The sequence below is a fragment of the Atractosteus spatula genome, chromosome 6 (genome assembly GCF_055471065.1).
Source record: "Atractosteus spatula isolate fAtrSpa1 chromosome 6, fAtrSpa1.hap1, whole genome shotgun sequence".
Taxonomy (NCBI): domain Eukaryota; kingdom Metazoa; phylum Chordata; class Actinopteri; order Semionotiformes; family Lepisosteidae; genus Atractosteus; species Atractosteus spatula.
Genome location: NC_142711.1, coordinates 34,888,487 through 34,908,584, shown reverse-complemented (window position 1 = coordinate 34,908,584; position 20,098 = coordinate 34,888,487). Strand labels below are relative to the sequence as shown.

At 42.7% G+C, this 20,098-nt stretch overlaps 2 protein-coding genes across 3 annotated transcripts; one reads left to right on the top strand and one right to left on the bottom strand.

The window, feature by feature from the left end:
• Window positions 1–772: 772 nt before the first annotated feature.
• bmb (brambleberry) lies at window positions 773–10,117 on the bottom strand. The gene is made up of 12 exons (XM_088919657.1): window positions 9,860–10,117; window positions 9,258–9,386; window positions 8,778–8,963; window positions 8,224–8,446; window positions 7,105–7,221; window positions 6,694–6,873; window positions 5,626–5,832; window positions 4,283–4,430; window positions 3,758–3,807; window positions 3,527–3,618; window positions 2,997–3,097; window positions 773–1,897 (listed from the first exon to the last, which is right to left on the bottom strand). Exons 1-12 carry the CDS (start codon window positions 10,115–10,117, stop codon window positions 1,765–1,767), a joined length of 1,824 nt encoding a protein of 607 aa, XP_088775783.1. The 3' UTR covers window positions 773–1,764.
• Window positions 10,118–12,201: 2,084 nt separating this feature from the next.
• pycr3 (pyrroline-5-carboxylate reductase 3) lies at window positions 12,202–19,540 on the top strand. Of its 2 annotated transcripts, XM_088919655.1 has the most exons (7): window positions 12,245–12,342; window positions 12,795–12,890; window positions 14,429–14,493; window positions 15,190–15,369; window positions 15,606–15,818; window positions 16,771–16,863; window positions 17,272–19,540. In XM_088919655.1, exons 2-7 carry the CDS (start codon window positions 12,803–12,805, stop codon window positions 17,452–17,454), a joined length of 822 nt encoding a protein of 273 aa, XP_088775781.1. In that variant the 5' UTR covers window positions 12,245–12,342; window positions 12,795–12,802; the 3' UTR covers window positions 17,455–19,540. The 2 variants fall into 2 exon arrangements, with proteins under 2 accessions (XP_088775782.1, XP_088775781.1); XM_088919656.1 differs by lacking the exon at window positions 16,771–16,863 and having other exon boundaries at window positions 12,202–12,890.
• Window positions 19,541–20,098: the final 558 nt, after the last annotated feature.

Here is a 20,098-nt window from a genome sequence, read left to right as displayed (position 1 = left end):
CAAGTCTGTGGCTGTCTGCTGAACTGCAAGGGTCACTGGCATGCCAACTGTAGGAAAAGAGAAGTGGTCCTGACTTCTTCACAGCTCCCTGTTAATTATTGTACAATGCATGGGGAATTGCTACCATCAGCTAGTGGTGTAGACCACTTTTAAATCAAAAGATGGTAAAGAAAACAAGTTTTTCATTTTGAAGATTTCAGAATAGTTCTCAAAATTCCAGTCTTCAAAAGGAGTCTTCTGTTCAGCATTTTCTCCCAATTCAAGCTTCCACCTAATTTAAAACCAATCCAGAAATAGGATCCTCTTTATCTTCAACAAGAACAGAGTTTAAAATAAACATTTGAGCAGGATAACAAGCTAAGTTTAGCCTCAGCTGTCCAACAATCTTAATCATTCCCAATGTTCTTTCCTTGTGTAAGACAATACTATACAAAGGCCCCTTCTCTGCTTAATTCATCTTTTGTATCCCTCCTCTGCCTCTCCACCTTTGTAGCTGTTCATGGTCTCTCCTCTCTCTATTGGGGTCCCAGCCTCCTAGATCTACAGTATGCCCAGGAGCTTGGTCCGCAACATTGCAAGTAAAGCCAAATTTACTGTGACTAAAATACTCTAACATTTTCAATGCACTTAATTCTGGGGTGGTGTTATTCCTCTTGAATTACTTTTTAGTACAACTACAAACAAGAGACTGTGGTCACTGCTTTTGACAGTCACAGCTTTTCTGTAGTGCTACCCCATTCCCCACACACACACACACACTGTACATTGAAATAAGACAGGAAAAACTTGTTTATTTTAAGTGAAAAAATAAAAATTACAATATAAATAACAGACACATACAAGGCCACATAATTGAGAGAGAACAGACCACTAAGCAGAGACCTATAACCTCAACTTGGACAATTTTTAATCTTTTCACTTGGCCGGTATAAATCTTGCATACTTTTTTCCCCCCGACCATTCTAAGCACACACAGTGCAACCACATCCACATAAAGATGACTGGTACTGATTTATTCATATGTAATAAAAGACCTGCCTAAGAACCCCCAACTCTTGTACCCCAGTACCAAACTAACCCGGCTGTTGTAATCGCTACATCAGGCTCCTCAAAGACTCAGATTTACAGTTGTTTTAACTCGACCACTCCCCCACCATAGTAAGAAACATCATGGGATTTAACCCACCAGAGTGTAGCCTTTGCGGATCGGATTTGGAGGTCAGCAGTTACTACAATCTGACCCACGTAGGATAAAGACACTCAAGGAACTGGAACGGACTGACTGGGAATTGAAGAAAGGGAACAGAAAGGTCTAGAATAGGGGTTACCAAGCTCTAAAATCATTCAATTGTGTTTTTCCTCCTGTGCATATTGGAGGTTCCCTTTTATCCTTTACATAAATATCAAAGTTCCAAATATATTAAAATCATGAACAGGTTTTTAGTTAAAAGAAACCAGAGATCTCTTTTGGAACAAAAACCAGCAGGTGTGGAAGTGCAGAGAACTGGAATCAGGAAACACTGGACTAGAGAACAGTTGTGAGACTAGTCACTCAGACCCCTGTATTTGTTAACCAATTCAATCAATGGCTTCATTGGACAATGTTTTCTAAAATAATTTTATAGCTAATAAGATGCACTTGATCTCAATACTGAGGTCCAGAGAAAGTATTGAAGTATTAAGAAATCGAAACCTCGTGTGGAGTGAGGCCGATTGTCTCCCGGAGACAGCAGGACTGGCGGTGGAGTGGTGTGGGATGGGCCATCAGAGGGGGGGGTTGTAGGACGTGTGGCCACCCTCGTGCAATCTGCAGTAGTCCTGGCCCAGCACCGCCCTCTTCTTACATGCCTGTCCCATCTTCGTGATGCCGTTGCACAGCTGTCTGCCGGACATGGAACTGCCCGCGGAGAGAAGGAAAAAAAAGTTTACATAGCCGGGAGATGGAGAGAGTACAGAGTGAGCAGAAGAGAGAAGGATGAGTGGTAATTTCATATGCAACCCGAGAAAGACCATGCACCAAAAGGCAGGAACCACGAGGTAATCAGCCTAATTCTCTTACACCTAAAGAGGTGTTTTCTTAACATCCCTTACATTTAATTAACAAAAGATTGACTTCAATGAAGGTAGAGTAGTCTGCAATCACCGCAGAAGTATGGTTAAATTAGACCAACTATGTCTCCAAGGACTCATGTGGAACAATAACCAGAAGACACACCAGGTCCTCCAGGAACTGTTTCAGACCCGTTAAACATGGGAAAAGAAAGTAAAATGATGGAAGTATCTTGTCAAATTCAATTGCCGAATTACAAATGATGCATTTGAGGACGATTTTTAAAGTGAATATTTTTTATTCACCCCTTCCATTCCAGATTAATCAGATTCTGTGTAGCTGAAGTTCTTAATACCCTTCTCCTGATTTGTACTGTTCTACAACATTACCAAGTTGTTTTGGGAACACTTTGGTCTTTATGGATGAGCCTTTGCTCAAAAGACAATTCTGACCGAGGGTCCCTACACAGATGCGTATTTATAGTGAAATCATGTGAACCACTATTACTGCACACAGACTCCATTCAACTAATTGTGGAAATTTTGTTGATTTGAACTAGTTCAGGATTGCCATAGGAAAGACTGATGGCCAAGAAAATGAGATAAAAATACGTTTGGAGTTTTTATTTAACTTTTCATCTCTAAAAGTGATAAATTAGAGACTCAAGATTTGATGAAAAATATTTACTTTAAAAAGTGTGCACATCCTAAGTAATTCAAGAAAATGAGACCTCATTGGAAAGGGGTAATAGTTTTGCAAGGCACAGTAGAAACTCAGAACAAAAAGCTAAAAGGGAGATGGGATGTGAAGGGAGGGCAAAAGCACAGTATGGAAACGGAGAAAGTCAGGCATATCTTAGTTTGTGCACAAGGGTGGGGCCTGCTTGAAGTAAACCAGTCTCAACCACTGTAGGAGTGACACAGGGAGGGGCGGGGCTCCCACTCACCCAATGCTCGCTGTGGAAACGTTAGGACTGGAGCTACGGGAGTCACTCACAGCATCCAACAGGGTGACCAGATTCCTCTGCCGTATGCCCTCTAGCGCTACCTGCGTCGGGAAAACGCTTTTAAAAAAAATCTCACAGGTCAAAACTTCTGGCAGAAAACTACCCATCAGCGTTTCGTCAACACACTCCTTTTGAAAACTGTCTCACACCCAAAGCCCTTAAATATTTAATTTAAGCCTCAGCTAAAATGGCAGTTTTGTTAAAAACTTTTAAATTGTTAGGTGTGTAACGTTTAATTTAAGAGAACTTGTAAAGGTCAGTACTCCGATATCAACACAAAATTAGAAAAACCTAGATAATCTATAATTGAACTTCTTGATAAAGTTAAGTAATGTTTCCCAACTTCCTCAGGAGACCTAGAGGTCTGTGTGGCGTTTGTGCCAACCATTCAGGAAGACTGTAGCACCATGTTTCAGCACAGAAGTGAACGGAGTGCCTACAGGTGACAGACTCTGTGGACTCGCTCTTACCCCCGGCAGGCTGTGCCGGCTCTTGAACAGCGGAGTGGAGTGGCTGGGGGTCGCCTGAGGGGGGCGAGACACGCCGGCCAGGCTGGGCTCGTCTGACAGAGGAGGAAGGAGAGACCGAGAAGTGACTTTCACAGCTCCTTTCTACCCTTTTTCTCATTGTTATAGAAAAGCAGATGCATGGAGGAAAAATAAAAAGCTATTTGAGAACCGAGCACTGCGCCTTTCACTCACCGAAGATGTAACTGTCCTGCTCCAGCTTCACACCAGCCTCTCCTGGACCTCTGCAGATGGAGATGCATCAAGAGAGGATCAAAGGAAGACAAGACTGCTCCAGATCGGCCAGTTCCAGCAGGACTTTGAGCTTTGCAATACTCCTGTCAGTCATATCTACAAGCTTAAAAGAGCTCTCCAAATATTTAACAGCTATAAAACACACTGCAGACATCTCCTGCTCAGCTGTGGCATTGATGATCTTAAGATCAATTCAAATCGGGATGCCCTCCCCATGACTCTCCTCTAAGGCTTCTATGATCTGTCCAAGTAGTGAAAACCAGAGAGTCACAGGTTAGATGCAATATCACTTCAGTTCTTTCAACTATAAATCCCTGATTGAGATGTTGGTATCTGTTTTGGGGTACACAGTACAAGGTGGCTGTTCTCTGTAAAATCTCACTATGGACCATTCTCTTCCCGTCCCTGGCCTGGCTTTCCTAGCTGTAATGAAAAACAAAGTAGGAGGAGGGTGTTGTGATTGACCTGTCGGGGGTAGATGAGGTCAGGCAACCAAACTTGAGGATCTCTGTCTCCGAGGCTGTATTCCCTGGGCATAGCATAGGTGGGGAGGCATTTCTCCGGCGATGGAGCTTCACACAGCCCTGGAACAGCTGGAGCAGGAACCAGTGACCTGGAATGAACATCACCATCAACATGAACAGAAGGCAGGAAACGAGACTATGAGAACTGCATAGCAGCATGTTAAGGTTAACGCCATGAATGGGTACTCTACTCGAGTGGTTAGGGTTCTGGACTCATTAGCAGGAGGTTGCAGGTTCAAATCCCAAGACCCTCTAGTTGCACTCTTGAGCAAAGTACTTCACCCAAAAACCTTTTAGTTAAACTCCCCAGCTGTATAAATGAGTGCAAATGTTGCTTTGAATAAAAGGATCAGCCACATAAATTAGTAGCTGGCTAATTCATTGCTCACAAAACAGAACTCTGAAACTCTACCACTCTCAATCCTGCTCTATTCTGGAACAGAAGCAGAACTTAAACTGAAAACAGGTGATCAGAACTCAGTCCTTAGTTACAACTAACTGGCAAAACAGATTAAGAAACTTTTTTTGTTGAGAACAAGTGCTCATTACCAAATGGCAGAATGAACAAAACCTATGCATTTGCATTAAAGGGGAACTGCTTAATGAATTTGTCAAAGGTGTTCAATGGAAACACACAGGCTAAAATGCCACTTTGAAACAGCAATGATTGTGCTCTCCAACTTGAAGCAATTACAGGGTTACTGGTCTTGCTCCTTTTTTTAATAACTGTCTATAACCACGTAACAGCAGCTTCAAACACCTGGTCTGTCTCTTTCCAGAGTGGACCTGAACAGAGAACAATTCCAACTAAACCTCACATCCATGCTGCACAGTGATCAGCCACCAGCTCTGAGCCAGTATTCTGGATCACTGCAGTCTTGACTCTAGCAAGTAGACCGGAGGTCTTCAGCCCTGGTCCTGGAGAACACCAACCAAGTAGACAGACTGACAACTCTTGTGAGCTACTGATGAATCAAGAAATCTGTTCAATTTACAGAACTCTGGTCCTCAAGGACGGAAGAGTACTTAGATGTTAGTCCAAAATTAGCTAATTTAACACATTACCCATTTAATGGATTACAATGGAATTGCTCCCTATCATACGAAATGGGCAATTTAATGGTGAAATACAATATCTGCATCCCCAAGGTGGTCCATAGTAGGAATTATTAAAATCAAACACTTTCAACACTGACACTTGCAATTTTCCTGGTCCAATTCTTGACTGCTCTCCCGTGTCAGAAGCTTAAGGGCGATTCTGGCTTTCGCTAATCACGGCCTTACCCACTGAGACAAGGAGCAGCAGCAGGCTGAGGCCGGTGAAGTCAAGCGCAGGCTGCTGGTTTATCTCGGCCACGGCATTGAACAGCACCATCACCAGCAGGGCGGCGCGAGAAAAACCTGGGGTGTGCAGGAAAGACATCAGCACTGCAGACAACAGGAAATAACCCCCGTGGAGGACACACGTGGACACAGCCGCCAGACTGCAACCTAGAGAGACCATAAAACAGACATTAGTGCAGCTCAACGTCCCTCCATTGTTGAAGGACAGACAAAGGTCTAATAACACCACCTACCATAGAAAACATGCCAAGTAATGTTAGGAAACAGTGGTTTCTATACTTGTACACAATTTAAGAATGCACTTCACAACACAGATATAAACAGATGCGCACAATATTCTAAGGATAAACATAAGACCTTTAAACACTGCCATCTAAAACGCATCACATACAGACAAAGGTTTAATATCAATGGTCCGCTGCTGTAATGCAAAATTGACCTGTTCCATTGTAACTGCTGTTTTTATTATTATTAGCGGTGATGTTAATAATACGTTGTTGTGTAAATTGACTGCATATTTACTAAATGGCCAGCAGTCAGTGCGAGCAAGGCCAAGCGCGTGAACCTTATTTAAAAAAACATTCGAACAAAAAATGGTCGCTCTGTGGTGAACCACAGAAACTCAAACCATTATTCTTTGTAAATTTACCTAAACCCTTAATGAATGTGTTGTACCTGGATGGATACTTTGTTTCATTTCTGAAGTGCAACACTGCAAAGCAACTATTTGAATCTGACAGTGAAGCACAACAGCACAGTGTGGGCAATGAACTACTTCTCCCAACAGGACTTGAGGAAAAGAAAAGAATTTGTCCAGATTAATCTGAAGACAGCTTTAAGGAATGTTGCGTGGCCATGTTGATCAGTGCTAAAAACAGATGTGGCAGGAATGTTTATTTGAAGAAGGACTACCAAATCAAATTAAAGCAAGTCTGGTGTTCACAGGAAGTGACAGGTGTTCCACACAGGTCGCAGGAAATGAGAGGGATTGCTGAAGGAGTTGGTTACCTGCCCATCCTAGGTATCCTTGAATTGAACGCAGCCTGTCCTCCAGTCGCCCCTGCATGACGTCCAGGTAGTGGACCAGCAGTCCCAGAGTGCTGTTCATTCGCTGAAGTTTCCCCATAAGGTCATCATAGAAGTGGGCCGTGCGGTTCTGATAGAGCAGGAACCCAGACAGGTTCTGCTCTGTGAGAGAGAGGGCGAGAGCAGGAGTGAAACAGAGGCAGACAGGTCAAAGATCAAATTTGCTGCAGATGTCAGAGTTCACAGTGATTTTTTTTTCTTTACCATGTTGTGGATTGTAACAGTATTTGGTAAAGTTTAATGATAAAAGAACCAATGACTCTGGTTAAGACCTGATAAAATGGTATTATACAAATATAATCTTCATAATAATAAACTTATTATACAATGTACCTATTTTCTTGTAGATGTCTTTTGCCTGACCCCTGACCTCTGCCAGGTCAGCAAGGATAGCCCTGTGTCCATCCTGAAGCTCCAATCCTTGACCTTTCAAGTGCTCACTAACATTTTCTAAAGACAGAGAGAGCAGAAACATGACAGAAGTGGGATAAAGATAAGAATACATTCAACATTAACTCCACGAGTCGGTCTGTACAAATGTTCACCAAAAAAAGTGAGCAGGTTTGAAATACCCACCTCTTGGTGTGGGATGATGGCTCTTATTATATATTAAGTATGTAAGTTGTCATGTATCCTATTGCTGTTCGCCCTCTACCTCCAGTAAACACCAGTTTCAAAGCAGTGGAATTGTTAAATATCTTTCGGAAGACCCCTCCAAAACTAATCCCCCTAGACATTGACAAGGGGTATGAGTATGGGAGTGTCTTTCAAGATAATAGCAATAACCATCTCATGACCCTCAAATGTGATGCAAATATTATCACAAAGAAAGTGCACCAGAGATTGTATTTCCTGCATCAGTTCTCATTCAATTTTATAGAGCCACTATTAGAACTGTTTGGTTTGACAATGTGTCTGTCCACTCCAGAGGCAAACTGCAACACACTGTCCACTGTGCAGACATCCACGGGCTGTCCTTTGCCATCTACTGAAACCCTATACAAACTCAGTGTAAACAGTGAGCAGAAAAGACTGTGAATGACTCCTTTCATCTACAATATCATCCTTTTAAAAAATTGGCCTCGGGGAGATGCTCAGTCGATCAGAACTAAAACTGCCCGCCACCTTAACAGTTTCTTCCCCATGGCCATCACCCTGCTTAACCACAACACATGAATACAGGATGCAGTGCATTTTTAACCGTTGACCTGTGCATCTTTGTGTGAGGTGTACACGCATTATTGATCGTTTCCATCTAGGTTTTGGCACCAAGACGCCAGATCAAGTTTCTTATACGTGCAACATACTGTACTTGGCAAATAAAGTGATTCTGATTTGACAGCATACTGGTTGCGAAATAAAATCTAAAAACGTTGTGGATGAGGAATTTGATTTCCCTCCCTGGTAAAGTGATGCGTCTGGTTTTGCAGTCAACGCGCGTTCATGTCCTACCCATGCGCTGCGTGATGCGCTGGATTAGCTGTGCCACCAGCTCCTGCCCAGAGCTGATCAGCTCCTTCTCCCGGGTAAGTCGCTCCAGGTTCGAGTTAATGGCTGAGTCCAGTTGCTGCTGCCCATTCTGTAGAGCCCCCTGCTGGTCTAGAAGGGCCCCATGACTTAGCAACAGCTTCTCCACTGAAGAGGCTGTCAGCTCCTTCAGCTCCAGTTGACCCTCCTGGAAAACACGGAAGAAAACACTTGATGCACAGGGGAAAATAAACAGGCAGGGAGACTGACCCTGACAGTCTCCACCTCCCTGATGACCAAAGAGGGGAATAACCTTGTCCATAACATCCATGAGAGAGTAAGGGAGCAAGTTGGAGGGAGATGAAGTAATGACACAGAGAGGAAGATGTAAAAAGACAGAAAAACTTTATTGTAGTTAGTTTTGCATTAAGAACATGAGTTGCAGGCAGTAAAAGGCACAGCCAGCCATTTTAGACAGTCAAGGTACAGGGGCTGCAGGAATCACCAGTGGGTGAGAGAAGGGTATAGCCCGTTCTCACCTTGAGGGTCTTCATGGTCTCCAGCTGATTGGCTGCCGAGGAGATGAGAGAGTTGACGGTTAACTCCGCCTTCCTGCGGAAGTGCTGCTGGCGCGTGGCGTAGCAGACCGAGCGTGCCCGGTTACTCACGATGTGATACGCATTCCAGGTGTCCGAGTCCATCTCCGCCGTGCACTCTTTTATAGTCTGAATGGGAGAAGAGGAAGGAGAGAGGGAGGTTAATACTGTCGCCAGAGCAAGGGGGTGAGAAAAGACGTAAACGAAACTGGAGGAGGCGAAGGTAAATATTGCCTCACTAAGAAAATAGATCATAAAAAGAGATGGTTTTAGGTTTGAGACTTAATAAATGGGTACACTGGAAACTAAACAGTACAAGTGATTAAAATACTTAAATAACTGAACACTGCAAATATATGGAACTCTCCTTAAATCCATGCTCCTATTCACTAACTATCCAAACCCCTCCCTTCAGGACCGTACCATTTCTTCAGTGCAGGGGAAGGTTCTGCGCCCTTCTACCTCTGCTTGGCAGTTGAATAAGACCACGCCTAGCTTGGCCAACTCCTCCTCTGACAGGCTGCTGCATGTTGTCTTGATCTTGGCAATCACCTAAGAGAAAGAACCACATACTCAGCACCATCTTCTAATGATCACGATGATAATGTTCTGGAACTACACTGGGAGACGTTTGAGAAGTCCTCCTCTTCTCCAGTGAATCAAAGGACTGACAGCACTCAGATCCAGCTCCTTGCACACGGAAACTAGACTTTTACAGTTCAGCTGCTATCTGCACCTCAGACAACATGACATGAGACACCAATCATCATGTCAAAAAGCTACATTTTAATTGTTAAACTATAACATTGAACTATAAGCAGCCACAAAAATGGTGCTATTTCTGCTTGTGGAATATAGATGTGTAAAATGCTAATGGAATGGAGTTATGGACGTTAGATTTGCATTTCTATATTCCTAAAGATTCAGACAGACGGGTAACTAGTACACAGACACAAAATCGGGACCCTTGTGAAGACGGATCCATGCTCAGAGACTCTGCAAGTGGCACAGACTCAGCCGGTTACCCGATAATGGCAGGTGTCCAAGGGGCTCAACTCCAGCTGTTTGGCCTCGGCCAGGAAACGCTCATCGGCAACGCTCATCTCGAAGGGGGGAGGCGCCCCTCCTTCTGCCTCTGGGACGAAAGGTGGAGGGGGGGCTGGGCTAGGGGCTGCCTTCTTCGTCATCCATCCAAAAAAAGCTCCCGCAGGCCTGATGTGCGTGCAGAGCCCCCAGAGAAACAGTGCGGACATTAAGCGTAGGCCAGCAGCCACAAGCATCATCTGGGCAGTGAGAGAGAGAAGGGCCCTTGTAAATCTATTTCCATTTCCAGCTAAATCTCAAGTTCATTTTCTGAAATTGTGGTTCCATGTTGAGGGGGGAATAGGGTTTCCACATTCTTCTCTCTTCCTGAATGTATTAACTATTCTTTTTCTGGACATAAAGAAGTCGGCTCTGCAGGTTTTGAAGTCCCTCTTGTTTCTTTACGAGAGACCAGTTTTCTGGGTGGTGGGCATGGATCAGAATGCATGATAATTATACTAATGTCTCTAAGCTTTTGGAGCAATTAAGAAAATGCTACCCTGCCCTCTTGAAGTCTCCATGAGATATTGCTCCCATTTCAGGTATGTTTCCTACTTTGTCTTTATACATCTTGTCTCTTTTGGCAAAATTCTGTTTCCCCGACCTTTTTGAATATTTTCTAAATGCAAGTGTGAAGAACAAGAAGCATCACACTGCAGAGGCTAGTTCTAGCGCTTTCCAACAAGAAAAAAATAAAAGAGAGCTCTAGATGTTCTCAGTGTAACATAGCAGACAGCAAAATAAATGTTACAGATTAAATAGTCCTGGGATGAAACACAATCCCACTCCCCTACACAGAATCCACTGTCCACTCCACAAAGCCATCACCCTCAGTTTGTGATACCTTGTGATGATTTTAAACATATGCTCTTACATCTTAACTTTTGACTAAAAACCACAATATAAAAATGCCATCTCAAAATAAAGGAACAAGCTATCATATTGTTCAAGACGATACCCTGCTTCTGTCAAGAAACGGATAGTTGATCCAGGATCTCATCTATCAGCAACCAAACGGCTCTCCCTTTTATATTATGTTTTTACTTTTTTTTCTAGTCAGGACATGCATTTCATTCAAAACGCTTTAACAACAAAGCGTATTTGACATGTTTTGAGTTAACTTATTTTAGGAATCACAAATCAATACGAAAAACATTACTCGTACTTTACTGATCAATGTCCAACTAGCCCTGTGTTTGAGAATGGCCATTGTCAACCGCGAGACAAATTTAACAAAGAAAATAGAACTCCTATAGATTTGTTACCAACTTTTGCTAATTTAATTTGGTTATGAATTATAATAATCAGATTTTAGATCTTGTGACTACGCAATACTCACAAACGACGTGTGTTACACCAAGTTCTGTTCTTATGACTGAGTAGTAACCATCTAGTATTAACATCTGGTATCAGAATGTTAACAATACTGTTTTCACATTATTTCAAAATATGTACATATAATTTCCTGTATGATGTTTGCGTTGTTTTTCACCAGTTACTTATAATAGTTACTACCCGGCTCATCATAGAGATAACAATTCGAAAAAACGCGTAAAACGATTATAACACAACGCTTACCTCCAGTGGCAAGATATGTTGTACCTTGTAGGCGACAACTGATCCACACAAGAGATGCACCCTTTCTGTTCGACTGAACAGACCTGTAGAAAAATTCGTATTCCAGCTGGGAGCATTTATCACTTCCCGGGAAAATATTTAAATAACCACGGATCAGCCAATCAAATCCGTAATGTGAAAACAGGAAAATTGAAATGCTGAATGGCGCGACCCCTGGCGTCATGTGGCGGAAACTTAACCTGAACAGAAAATCGCGTCCATTAAAAGCATATTAATTTGTGGACTCGTTTAGACAATTATTTTTCCAACAAAATGCTGTTTGATTCGTTTAGGATTCAATGGGAACACTGACACCGAAATAAATACTTTCTCTAAAGGGTGGTCATTTCGATGGAGGAACTATACATTTTGTCAGGTGCTTTCTGTTGCGAAGACTCGCTTATCTAGTGATGCGGTTACATATTTGATGTTGTTATATTTCTTATAATCGTAACTATCTTTTTATTTTAAATTAAGCCGAGGTCTTGATTCTATAAAGTAAATCGCTATTAATAAATGGCTTAATCAAAGACGTCAACTATTAATAATAAATCGATTAATCTGAAAGTAAACAAGGAGTAAGTACATGGTCGGCCATACATTTTTGCTCCTCTACTAATCTCCGACAAGAACTCGAGGTTATATCATGGTTGTCTAGCTGAAAGACACGTGTATAGGATGTAATATATTATTATTCCTGATTCGTAAAGAGCTGACTCGATTTTGCGTGATTGTCCTACACTCGATTCTTATTTCTTTCCCCTCAGTTATTAAAAATAAATAGTTTACTGATAACTTATCTGTAGGGGTGAGTCTCACTGCAAATATATTGGACGATTTACTAGATTGAGATATCCATGCTTGGATAAAAAGAATACCACATTTTTATTACATATTTTGCATCCAGTTTATACTAGATCCACTTTATTGCAGATGTATGGATTTCCATGAGTGAATTTTAATTTTACTACTGAGGCGTTGACGTTAATATGCATTATTAATATCACCGCGGTAAACTTCTGCAAAACATTGACAGTTGCGGGTAATTAAAGTTATGGACCACACAGTTATGTTCATGTGTAAATGCTACGGTTTCCTAAAGCTGTTTTATAAATAATACAGGTTGTAGGAGATCACAGGTTTCTCGCTGAGTTACTTGGTGTTTCACCAGTTTTCGAGTAATTTATACACAGGAGGGAACTAGCGTGATTTTATAGGGAAAAAAACAGCTGTAACATTGATTTTAATTTTTCTTTTCAGATTTGGAGATGGAGCCAGATTTGTCAAATCTTAAAATTGGCTTCATTGGAGCCGGGAACATGGCGTTTGGAATAGCTCAGGGGCTTCTGATGTCAGGTGAGACCTCTTTCCTCAGTGTCGCATGGCTTCTTGGTAGAGTTTCTGCCTGCGATAGATGACTGTATGCAAAATCCCGCATTTTCGGGGTTTAAAGTTTGTCGTGAGCCGTTCCTTTAAATTTCCTTTTTTTGGTAGATTTGACCCTTTGTCGTAGCAGCGGTGCCGAATTTCTTCCATTTGTAAACTATCTGCCTTACTGTGGACTGATGGAGGGCCAAGTCTTTAGAAATTCTTTTGTAGCTCTTATGAGTTTCAACAACTCTTCTTCTGAGGTCCTTTGAAATCTCTTTTGATCGGGCCATATTGCACTTCAACAGAATTATGGGCTGAACTGTTACTAATGAGACTGAGCTATAAATTGGTCATTACTGATGATGAGATCAGTCGGGCTGGGAATAAGATAGATGTGGACACAGGAGCTGACTAATGCCTGTTTGATATTTTTAATATGGATGGGAAAAATGTAGGGCCCAGGATAGTATCTTTTGTGACTCCCTTAGTACCTGACAGGTTGTGCAACAAATCTAAAATGTTTTACACACTGTATGTGTATTTTACATACACATCTGTGTACTGCATTGACCTAATTTAAGCTAATTTATTATTAAATTATTTTTCTTATACCCACCCAATTTGGAAAGTTTATTTTATGTTGTTTGACATTTTGCCTGGGAGCTCCAAGCCCCCTGACTGCACACTGGGGAGGAAGAGGAAGGCTAGACGGATTCCTCTAGCCCACCTGCCTTTGTGCCGCTAGTCTTTTAACACTTCACATTCAGTATAGACCTCTGTCGTGGCTACAGTGCCGATGGGAGGAGAGGTGCGTCTCTCACGCATCACATTATGGGCTAGCTGGCACCCACAGGGAGCCTGGAGCTGGAGCCACAGGGGTCACTGTGTGCTTGGGAGCTGAGAGGGCCCTGGCCAACTATACCTTACTACCACCCCGGTCCTGGTCACAGCCAGCTAGTGACATGACCAGTGGTCAGGAGAGCCTCTTTACCAGTGAGGCACTTGGGAGGCCCAGTAAGGAACCTCTGAAACCAAGCAGAGGATTTCATATCAAAAGCGGTACTAGACAGCATTTATAAGACTGAATGGTATTGAAAGTGTGAACTTGAGTGACTTGAGTGAGAGCCTTTGTAATATCCTTACAACTTTCAAGGCTGCAGTAACATATCCGTGCCCTGAACGAAATCAAACTGCATCTTAAAATATAGTTGCTGTATAAAAGAAGATTAACAGCTTGTTTAGATTTTTTCCCTGATTTTAGAAGCCCAAGGCACATTGGATATATTGTAGCCCTACAATAATTAGGGTCTGACTTTAGGTTAGGGTGAGAGGGTGTTGTTTAAATGTAGCTATTGTTAGTTGAGACTGAAGAGATTATGTTCCTGCTTCAAATAATATGCATCTGGATCCTTAGAGCGTATTTAGCATTTTTTTTAGATGATAGCATGTCTATTCTGTGCTCTGCAAGCTAATGCAACACATATGCCATCAATGTCCTCCGTTCATCCCTTGTTTTCCTGCAGGTAAAGTGCAGCCCGCAAATGTGATGGTGAGCGCACCCTCGGACAAAAACCTGGGCAGATTCCAGGTAGGCTTCAGTCAGCGGCATTGCCTGTACTTTTTATTGCCGGATTCTGCCAATTTGCTGTGGTGAGATATAGTTTCACCAATTCATAAATAATGTGCATAAAATGTGTAGGCCTTTGTGCATCGTGCATAGGCTTACTGTAATATTGTGGATCTACTTACCTTCCTTTCTTAATATTGTTATAAATATTTATGAGAAATATTTATAACCAAATTTTAATATTACTATAATTTTAATATAATTTAATATAATTTTAAGAAAGAGAAAGACATAAGTGCAATCTGTGTGGGGATCTTCCATTTCTTTTATCTGTCTTTGGAACAAGTGAGTTCATATGTCTACTGTTAAAAATACAGCAGCTAGAGTACCTCTGATCTATTGTCACAAACTGAGTGGCTTAGATCAGCGCTGCGTTATTACTTGAGTTTTATTGTACTTTTGTACTGTACTGTTACTCCCACTTTTTACATAACATTGCTCAGCCCCTGGCACTGACTAAGAAGTGTCCAGTACTCTCATAATAGGGTTTTTCTTTTTTAGTCTCTTTGTCATTTTTTAGGATGTGTAATTGGAGAGTACTCAGTAAAGTCTGAAACTCTCCAATTACATATCTAAAACTCAACACTTCTTAGTGTCTCAGTTAGCATCTGTGTTCCTGGGCATCTCACAACTTCAGTCTCTCCCTTTGTGCTGTAGGAAAGAGGAATGGTGGTGTCACACTCTAACACAGATGTAGTACGCAGCTCTCGGCTGGTCTTTTTGGCAGTGAAGCCACACCTCATTCCCATCGTGCTACAGGAGATCTCCCCTGCTGTCACTCTGCGGCACACCGTTGTCTCTGTAGCGGCGGGTGTTACCATAGCGACCCTGGAGCAGGTCAGTGCCAAGCTGGGAGACACCTGGGTGTCAGTACTGAGCTACTGTCACATGTCATCAGACGTCTTCACAGTCGCACACTCACCTGCATTGAGGCACGCCTGACAGAAAACGTAAAGTTATGGATGATTTGGCTTAAGTGTTGTTTTTGGTTTTAAGGTCCTAATCGTAAGTGAACTGAAATTGAATATGTACTTTCTTGTCCTCCCCGTCTTCTCCGTCCCTTTTCTCTCAAGCTGCTTCCATCTCGCACCACAGTTCTGCGCCTGATGCCTAACCTACCCTGCGTGGTTCAGGAGGGGGCGCTGCTGTTCTCACAGGGTTCGATGGCTGGAGGGGAGGAGAGTGAGCTCCTAAAGGCCCTGCTGGCCCCCTGCGGCCTGGTGGAGGAGGGACCGGAAAGCTGGATCGATGCCCACACAGGACTCAGCGGCAGCGGTGTGGCCTTTGTGAGTACAGGCCCTCACTGCCAAAACTCAAATCTCCTCGCTCTCGCTCTCTTTCCCTGTGTCAGCCCTTTACTGCTCCCCCTGCAATTTCTATTCTTTCACCCCTTCAGTCTCTCATTATTTCACTGTCTCGCTTTGCTTTGTCTTTGTATAGTTACACCCCACAAAAAGGTTTCCACATGTGCAAAGTCCTGCCATACAATGTTATAATGTGTAACACAGCACCAAGCACACAGTAGCACCAATGCTGTGGTGCCTGGTAGCTTGGTCCTGTGTGCATCAGGCAGGACCTGGTGCAGATACTCCATCAGAAGGCTGATATTACAACTAAGGTGGCTGAAGTGAAGAGAAAGCACACAAACTGCATGGTTAACCAGTTTTTGGGTCACCAGATCTGGAAGACGTGTGTGTGTGTCACAGTACCTGTGTGCCTTGGTGCCTTTTTTTGGGTTGGTCCTTGTTGTGTGGCGGGGGACTGAGACATGTTTTTCCAGGTGGAATTGGCATGTTCTCCCCATGTTTGTGTGGGTTTTCTGCAGGTGATCCAGTTTGCTCTCGCTAGCCAGACACACAGATTTGATTGGCGGTTCTAAATTGTCCTTTCTCCTTGGTCCTGTGATGGACTGCCATCTGATTCTGGCAGAGAAGTCAGTGAAACAGTATTACAAGGGACAAGATACATTGCTTGAAAGAGATATGGCAGTGGGGATGAAAGATTACACCTGGGGACACAGGGGTGTCTCCCAGACAGGAGAAGTGTGAACACGCAGTGGAGGGGGTGAGAGACACAACCCATAATACTGGGGGCATACAGGGTGAATGTAGCTGTGAGCTTGTTCTCTCCTTATGGGATAGATTCTGGCCTGCTTTACCAATGAAAGCAGGTAAGAGCCTTGTTCCACATATCCTCTGCTTGTCTTACGTCAGCACTCCTGTCTGGTTGGTTTGGCAGGTCTATCTGTTTGCTGAGGCCTTGGCGGAAGGTGGAGTCAAAATGGGCATGCCCAGTGCTCTGGCCAATCGGATAGCAGCACAGACTGTGCTGGTGAGTGACGGCCATGGAAGCAGTAATTCTGTGTGCCTGTTGTGTTTCTGAAATATTAAAAGTATTTCTATTGTAGCTGAGCTTTACCTATAATCAGGTAATCAGTTGTACATCATTAGTGAATGCCTTATATGCAGCCACTAGCTTCTTTATGAATTTGATTGTGCCTTAATTGTCTTAATGTGAGGTATACTATGACATATACTGCATGTATAGGTATATAACACCAGGACACTTTCAGTGCATTTCGACAGGGAGATTTCAGATTGAAAAGCAGTAGTTAAGGCAGGATATGCCAAGTAGTGAATTGCTTAGGTGTTGTTTTAGAGTCCCTGTGCTGGGTGTATTGCAGTGTTTGGGTGCCGTATGTGACACTGCATCTTCCTCTGTGATCTTTGTGTGTTACAGGGTGCAGGGAGGTTGCTGCGGGACTCTGGGAAACACCCTGCTCAGCTGCGCTCCGAAGTTTGTACACCCGGGGGCACCACTATCTTTGGGCTGCATGTGCTGGAACAGGGGGGCACGCGGGCAGCAGCCATGGGCGCTGTGGAAGCTGCGACTGAGAGAGCCCGCGAGCTGGGGCGGAAGTAGAGGCAAGTGGACCTCATGGACTGATGTCTTGACTATAAGAATAGTCTGAACTAACTGCCATACGAAAGAAGGAACAGAATGTATTTAATAATAATAATAATTATAATAATTGCTTACACTTATATAGCGCTTTTCTGGACACTCCACTCAAAGCGCTTTACAGGTAATGGGGACTCCCCTCCACCACCACCAATGTGCAGCCCCACCTGATGATGCGACGGCAGCCATAGTGCACCAGAACGCTCACCACACATCAGCTATTAGTGGGGAGGAGAGCAGAGTAATGAAGGGGGGCATTATTGGGGATTATTAGGAGGCCATGATTGGTAAGGGCTAGGACACCAGGGTTACACCCCTACTCTTTTTTTTTAACGACCACAGAGAGTCAGGACCTCGGTTTTACGTCTCATCCGAAGGACGGCACCTGTTTACAGTATAGTGTCCCTGTCATTTTACTGGGGCATTAGGACCCACATGGACCGCAGGGTGAGCGCCCCCTGCTGGTCCCACTAACACCTCTTCCAGCACCAACCTTAGTTTTTCCCAGGAGGTCTCCCATCCAGGTACTGACCAGGCTCACACCTGCTTAGCTTCAGTGGGTTGCCAGTTGTGAGTTGCAGGGTGATATAGCTGCTGGCCATAAATTAATATGAATATCATTTAAATGAATATCATAATGTTTAAATGTTTCAGTGATTGAAAGACAACCAAACAATGGGTTTCTGAATGTCTGTGCAGTCACATTCCCCCAGCTGCAGTGACAGAGACATTTAAATTCATGAATGAAATAACAATTGCCTGCATTTCAATTGGCTAATAACCAAAAAAAATAAATGTAAAACATATCTTCATACCCTGAAATCTTACAGTCCTGGAACTGTAATGAACCACAGGTGTACATTGGATCCGAGCATCCCAGTGCATTCATACAAGTTCTCCACAAAACTGCTTTTCAATCCCAGTTATTTTTTTAGTTTTGCCTTTTCCTCTGTTTGTGCGTTTATTTGGCCTTTACCAATCATGGCCTCCTAATAATCCCCATCTCTGAAGTGGCTTCATCACTCTGTTCTGCTCCCCACTGATAGCTGATGTGTGGTGAGTGTACTGGCACATTATGGCTGCTGTTGCATCATCCAGGTGGGGCTGCACATTGGTGGTGGTGGAGGGAAGTCCCCATTACCTGTAAAATGCTTTGCGTGAAATGTCCAGAAAAGCGCTATATAAGTGTTAGGAACTACTATTATCATTAATTATTGATTTAAAACTATATTTTTAAATATATCTTAATGTTTTTGTATCTATGCCCAATTTGCTGTAAGATGCAATGATGTTGGCTGTAGGCAATCCTAACACACTTTTTCTTCTCCTAGTCAGCAAGCAGATTACTGTGCTGTAGCCCAGGGACCCCAACCCTTCTGTCCAGTGACATTTTAGAAAATCAGTGCTTTCAAGAAAAGACCAGAATGATTTAAGTGAGAAAGGACCAACTCAAAATGTGCTAAAAGCAAAAAGGGAATACTGGCACAAAACAAAAATCAAACTCTGCAAAACTGCATTATATAATGGAATACAATTCTGTATAATGGAATTGCAAGATAATTTTATCCTACAAAAGATATGTAGAATTTGTAATAGTTTTGATTTGGAGCAACAAGTGTAAATCTAGTTTAATGTTGATCAGTCTGATGCTCTTGAATCATGGGGGTATATCTGTGTAGTCCCTGTCAAACAGTCAAACATGTATAGAGAACAGACAAGAAGGCTGGTGCACCATCCGGTTATCATTTCCGTAGGTCAGTATGTCACTTTACTGTATTAGTTAATATCCGAATGCAAAATGAATATGCAAGTCTTACATCAATAACTCATTAGGCACTAATGCTAGTTTAATTTCAAACAGAGAACAGATAATCTCACTATCTGTAGTATTGTCTCTTGGGATAGCACAATGTGAAATCACGTGATTCAATAAAAACTCCAGGCACTCATTATTTGATATTTGAATTGTTAAAAGTGATTAAGAATCTGTATAAAAATGCATTAAAATGTATTGGTAATGATTTTAATAAACAGAAGAACAGCAAAAGATTAACCATCTCCCTCTTGAGTAATTTCTCGATTGCCTGGTTCCTACTGTATTGGAATGATTGAAGGTGACCTGTATGTGAGAGACTTTTCCCAGAGAATTATGTGTTCTGCTTCAACAATCTATAGGCTGATCTAGTACATAGAATCCAGGAAAGCACTGTTTCCTGCAATGCACAGTGTCACCAATCTAGACCAGTACTTTCAGTGGAAGTGTGATGTCCGGAGGCATCTTCTTAATACCTTCTTTGGTACAGATTAAGGACAACCTCACTATTCTATGATGCACTGCCGAAGTCCTTAAACTAACAGTTTTTCTGTTCCTCCATGTCTGTCTGGAAGTATCTATTGTACAACAAGACAAGACCACACTGTTCCAGGATTACAATGGAACAATTTAAGGAAAATAATATTGAATTTTTGCCATGGTCTACTTTTCCTTCTGACCTGAGTCCAGCTGAACATCTGTGGACCCAACATGACTAGTGCCAACAGGAGACTGACACAACTGGTCAACCTTTGCTGGCTGGCTGTAGCAGCACAGGAAGAGAGGTGGATC

Coding starts and splice junctions, on each gene's coding strand:
- bmb (XM_088919657.1), bottom strand. CDS start 10,117: ATGATGCTTGTGGCTGCTGGCCTACGCTTAATGTCCGCACTGTTTCTC. Junction 7,222..8,223: donor GCGCATCACGCAGCGCATGG/GTAGGACATGAA, acceptor CTCTGTCTTTAG/AAAATGTTAGTGAGCACTTG. Junction 3,098..3,526: donor GCCGGCACAGCCTGCCGGGG/GTAAGAGCGAGT, acceptor TTCCCGACGCAG/GTAGCGCTAGAGGGCATACG.
- pycr3 (XM_088919655.1), top strand. CDS start 12,803: ATGGAGCCAGATTTGTCAAATCTTAAAATTGGCTTCATTGGAGCCGGG. Junction 12,891..14,428: donor TCAGGGGCTTCTGATGTCAG/GTGAGACCTCTT, acceptor GTTTTCCTGCAG/GTAAAGTGCAGCCCGCAAAT. Junction 14,494..15,189: donor AAAACCTGGGCAGATTCCAG/GTAGGCTTCAGT, acceptor TTTGTGCTGTAG/GAAAGAGGAATGGTGGTGTC.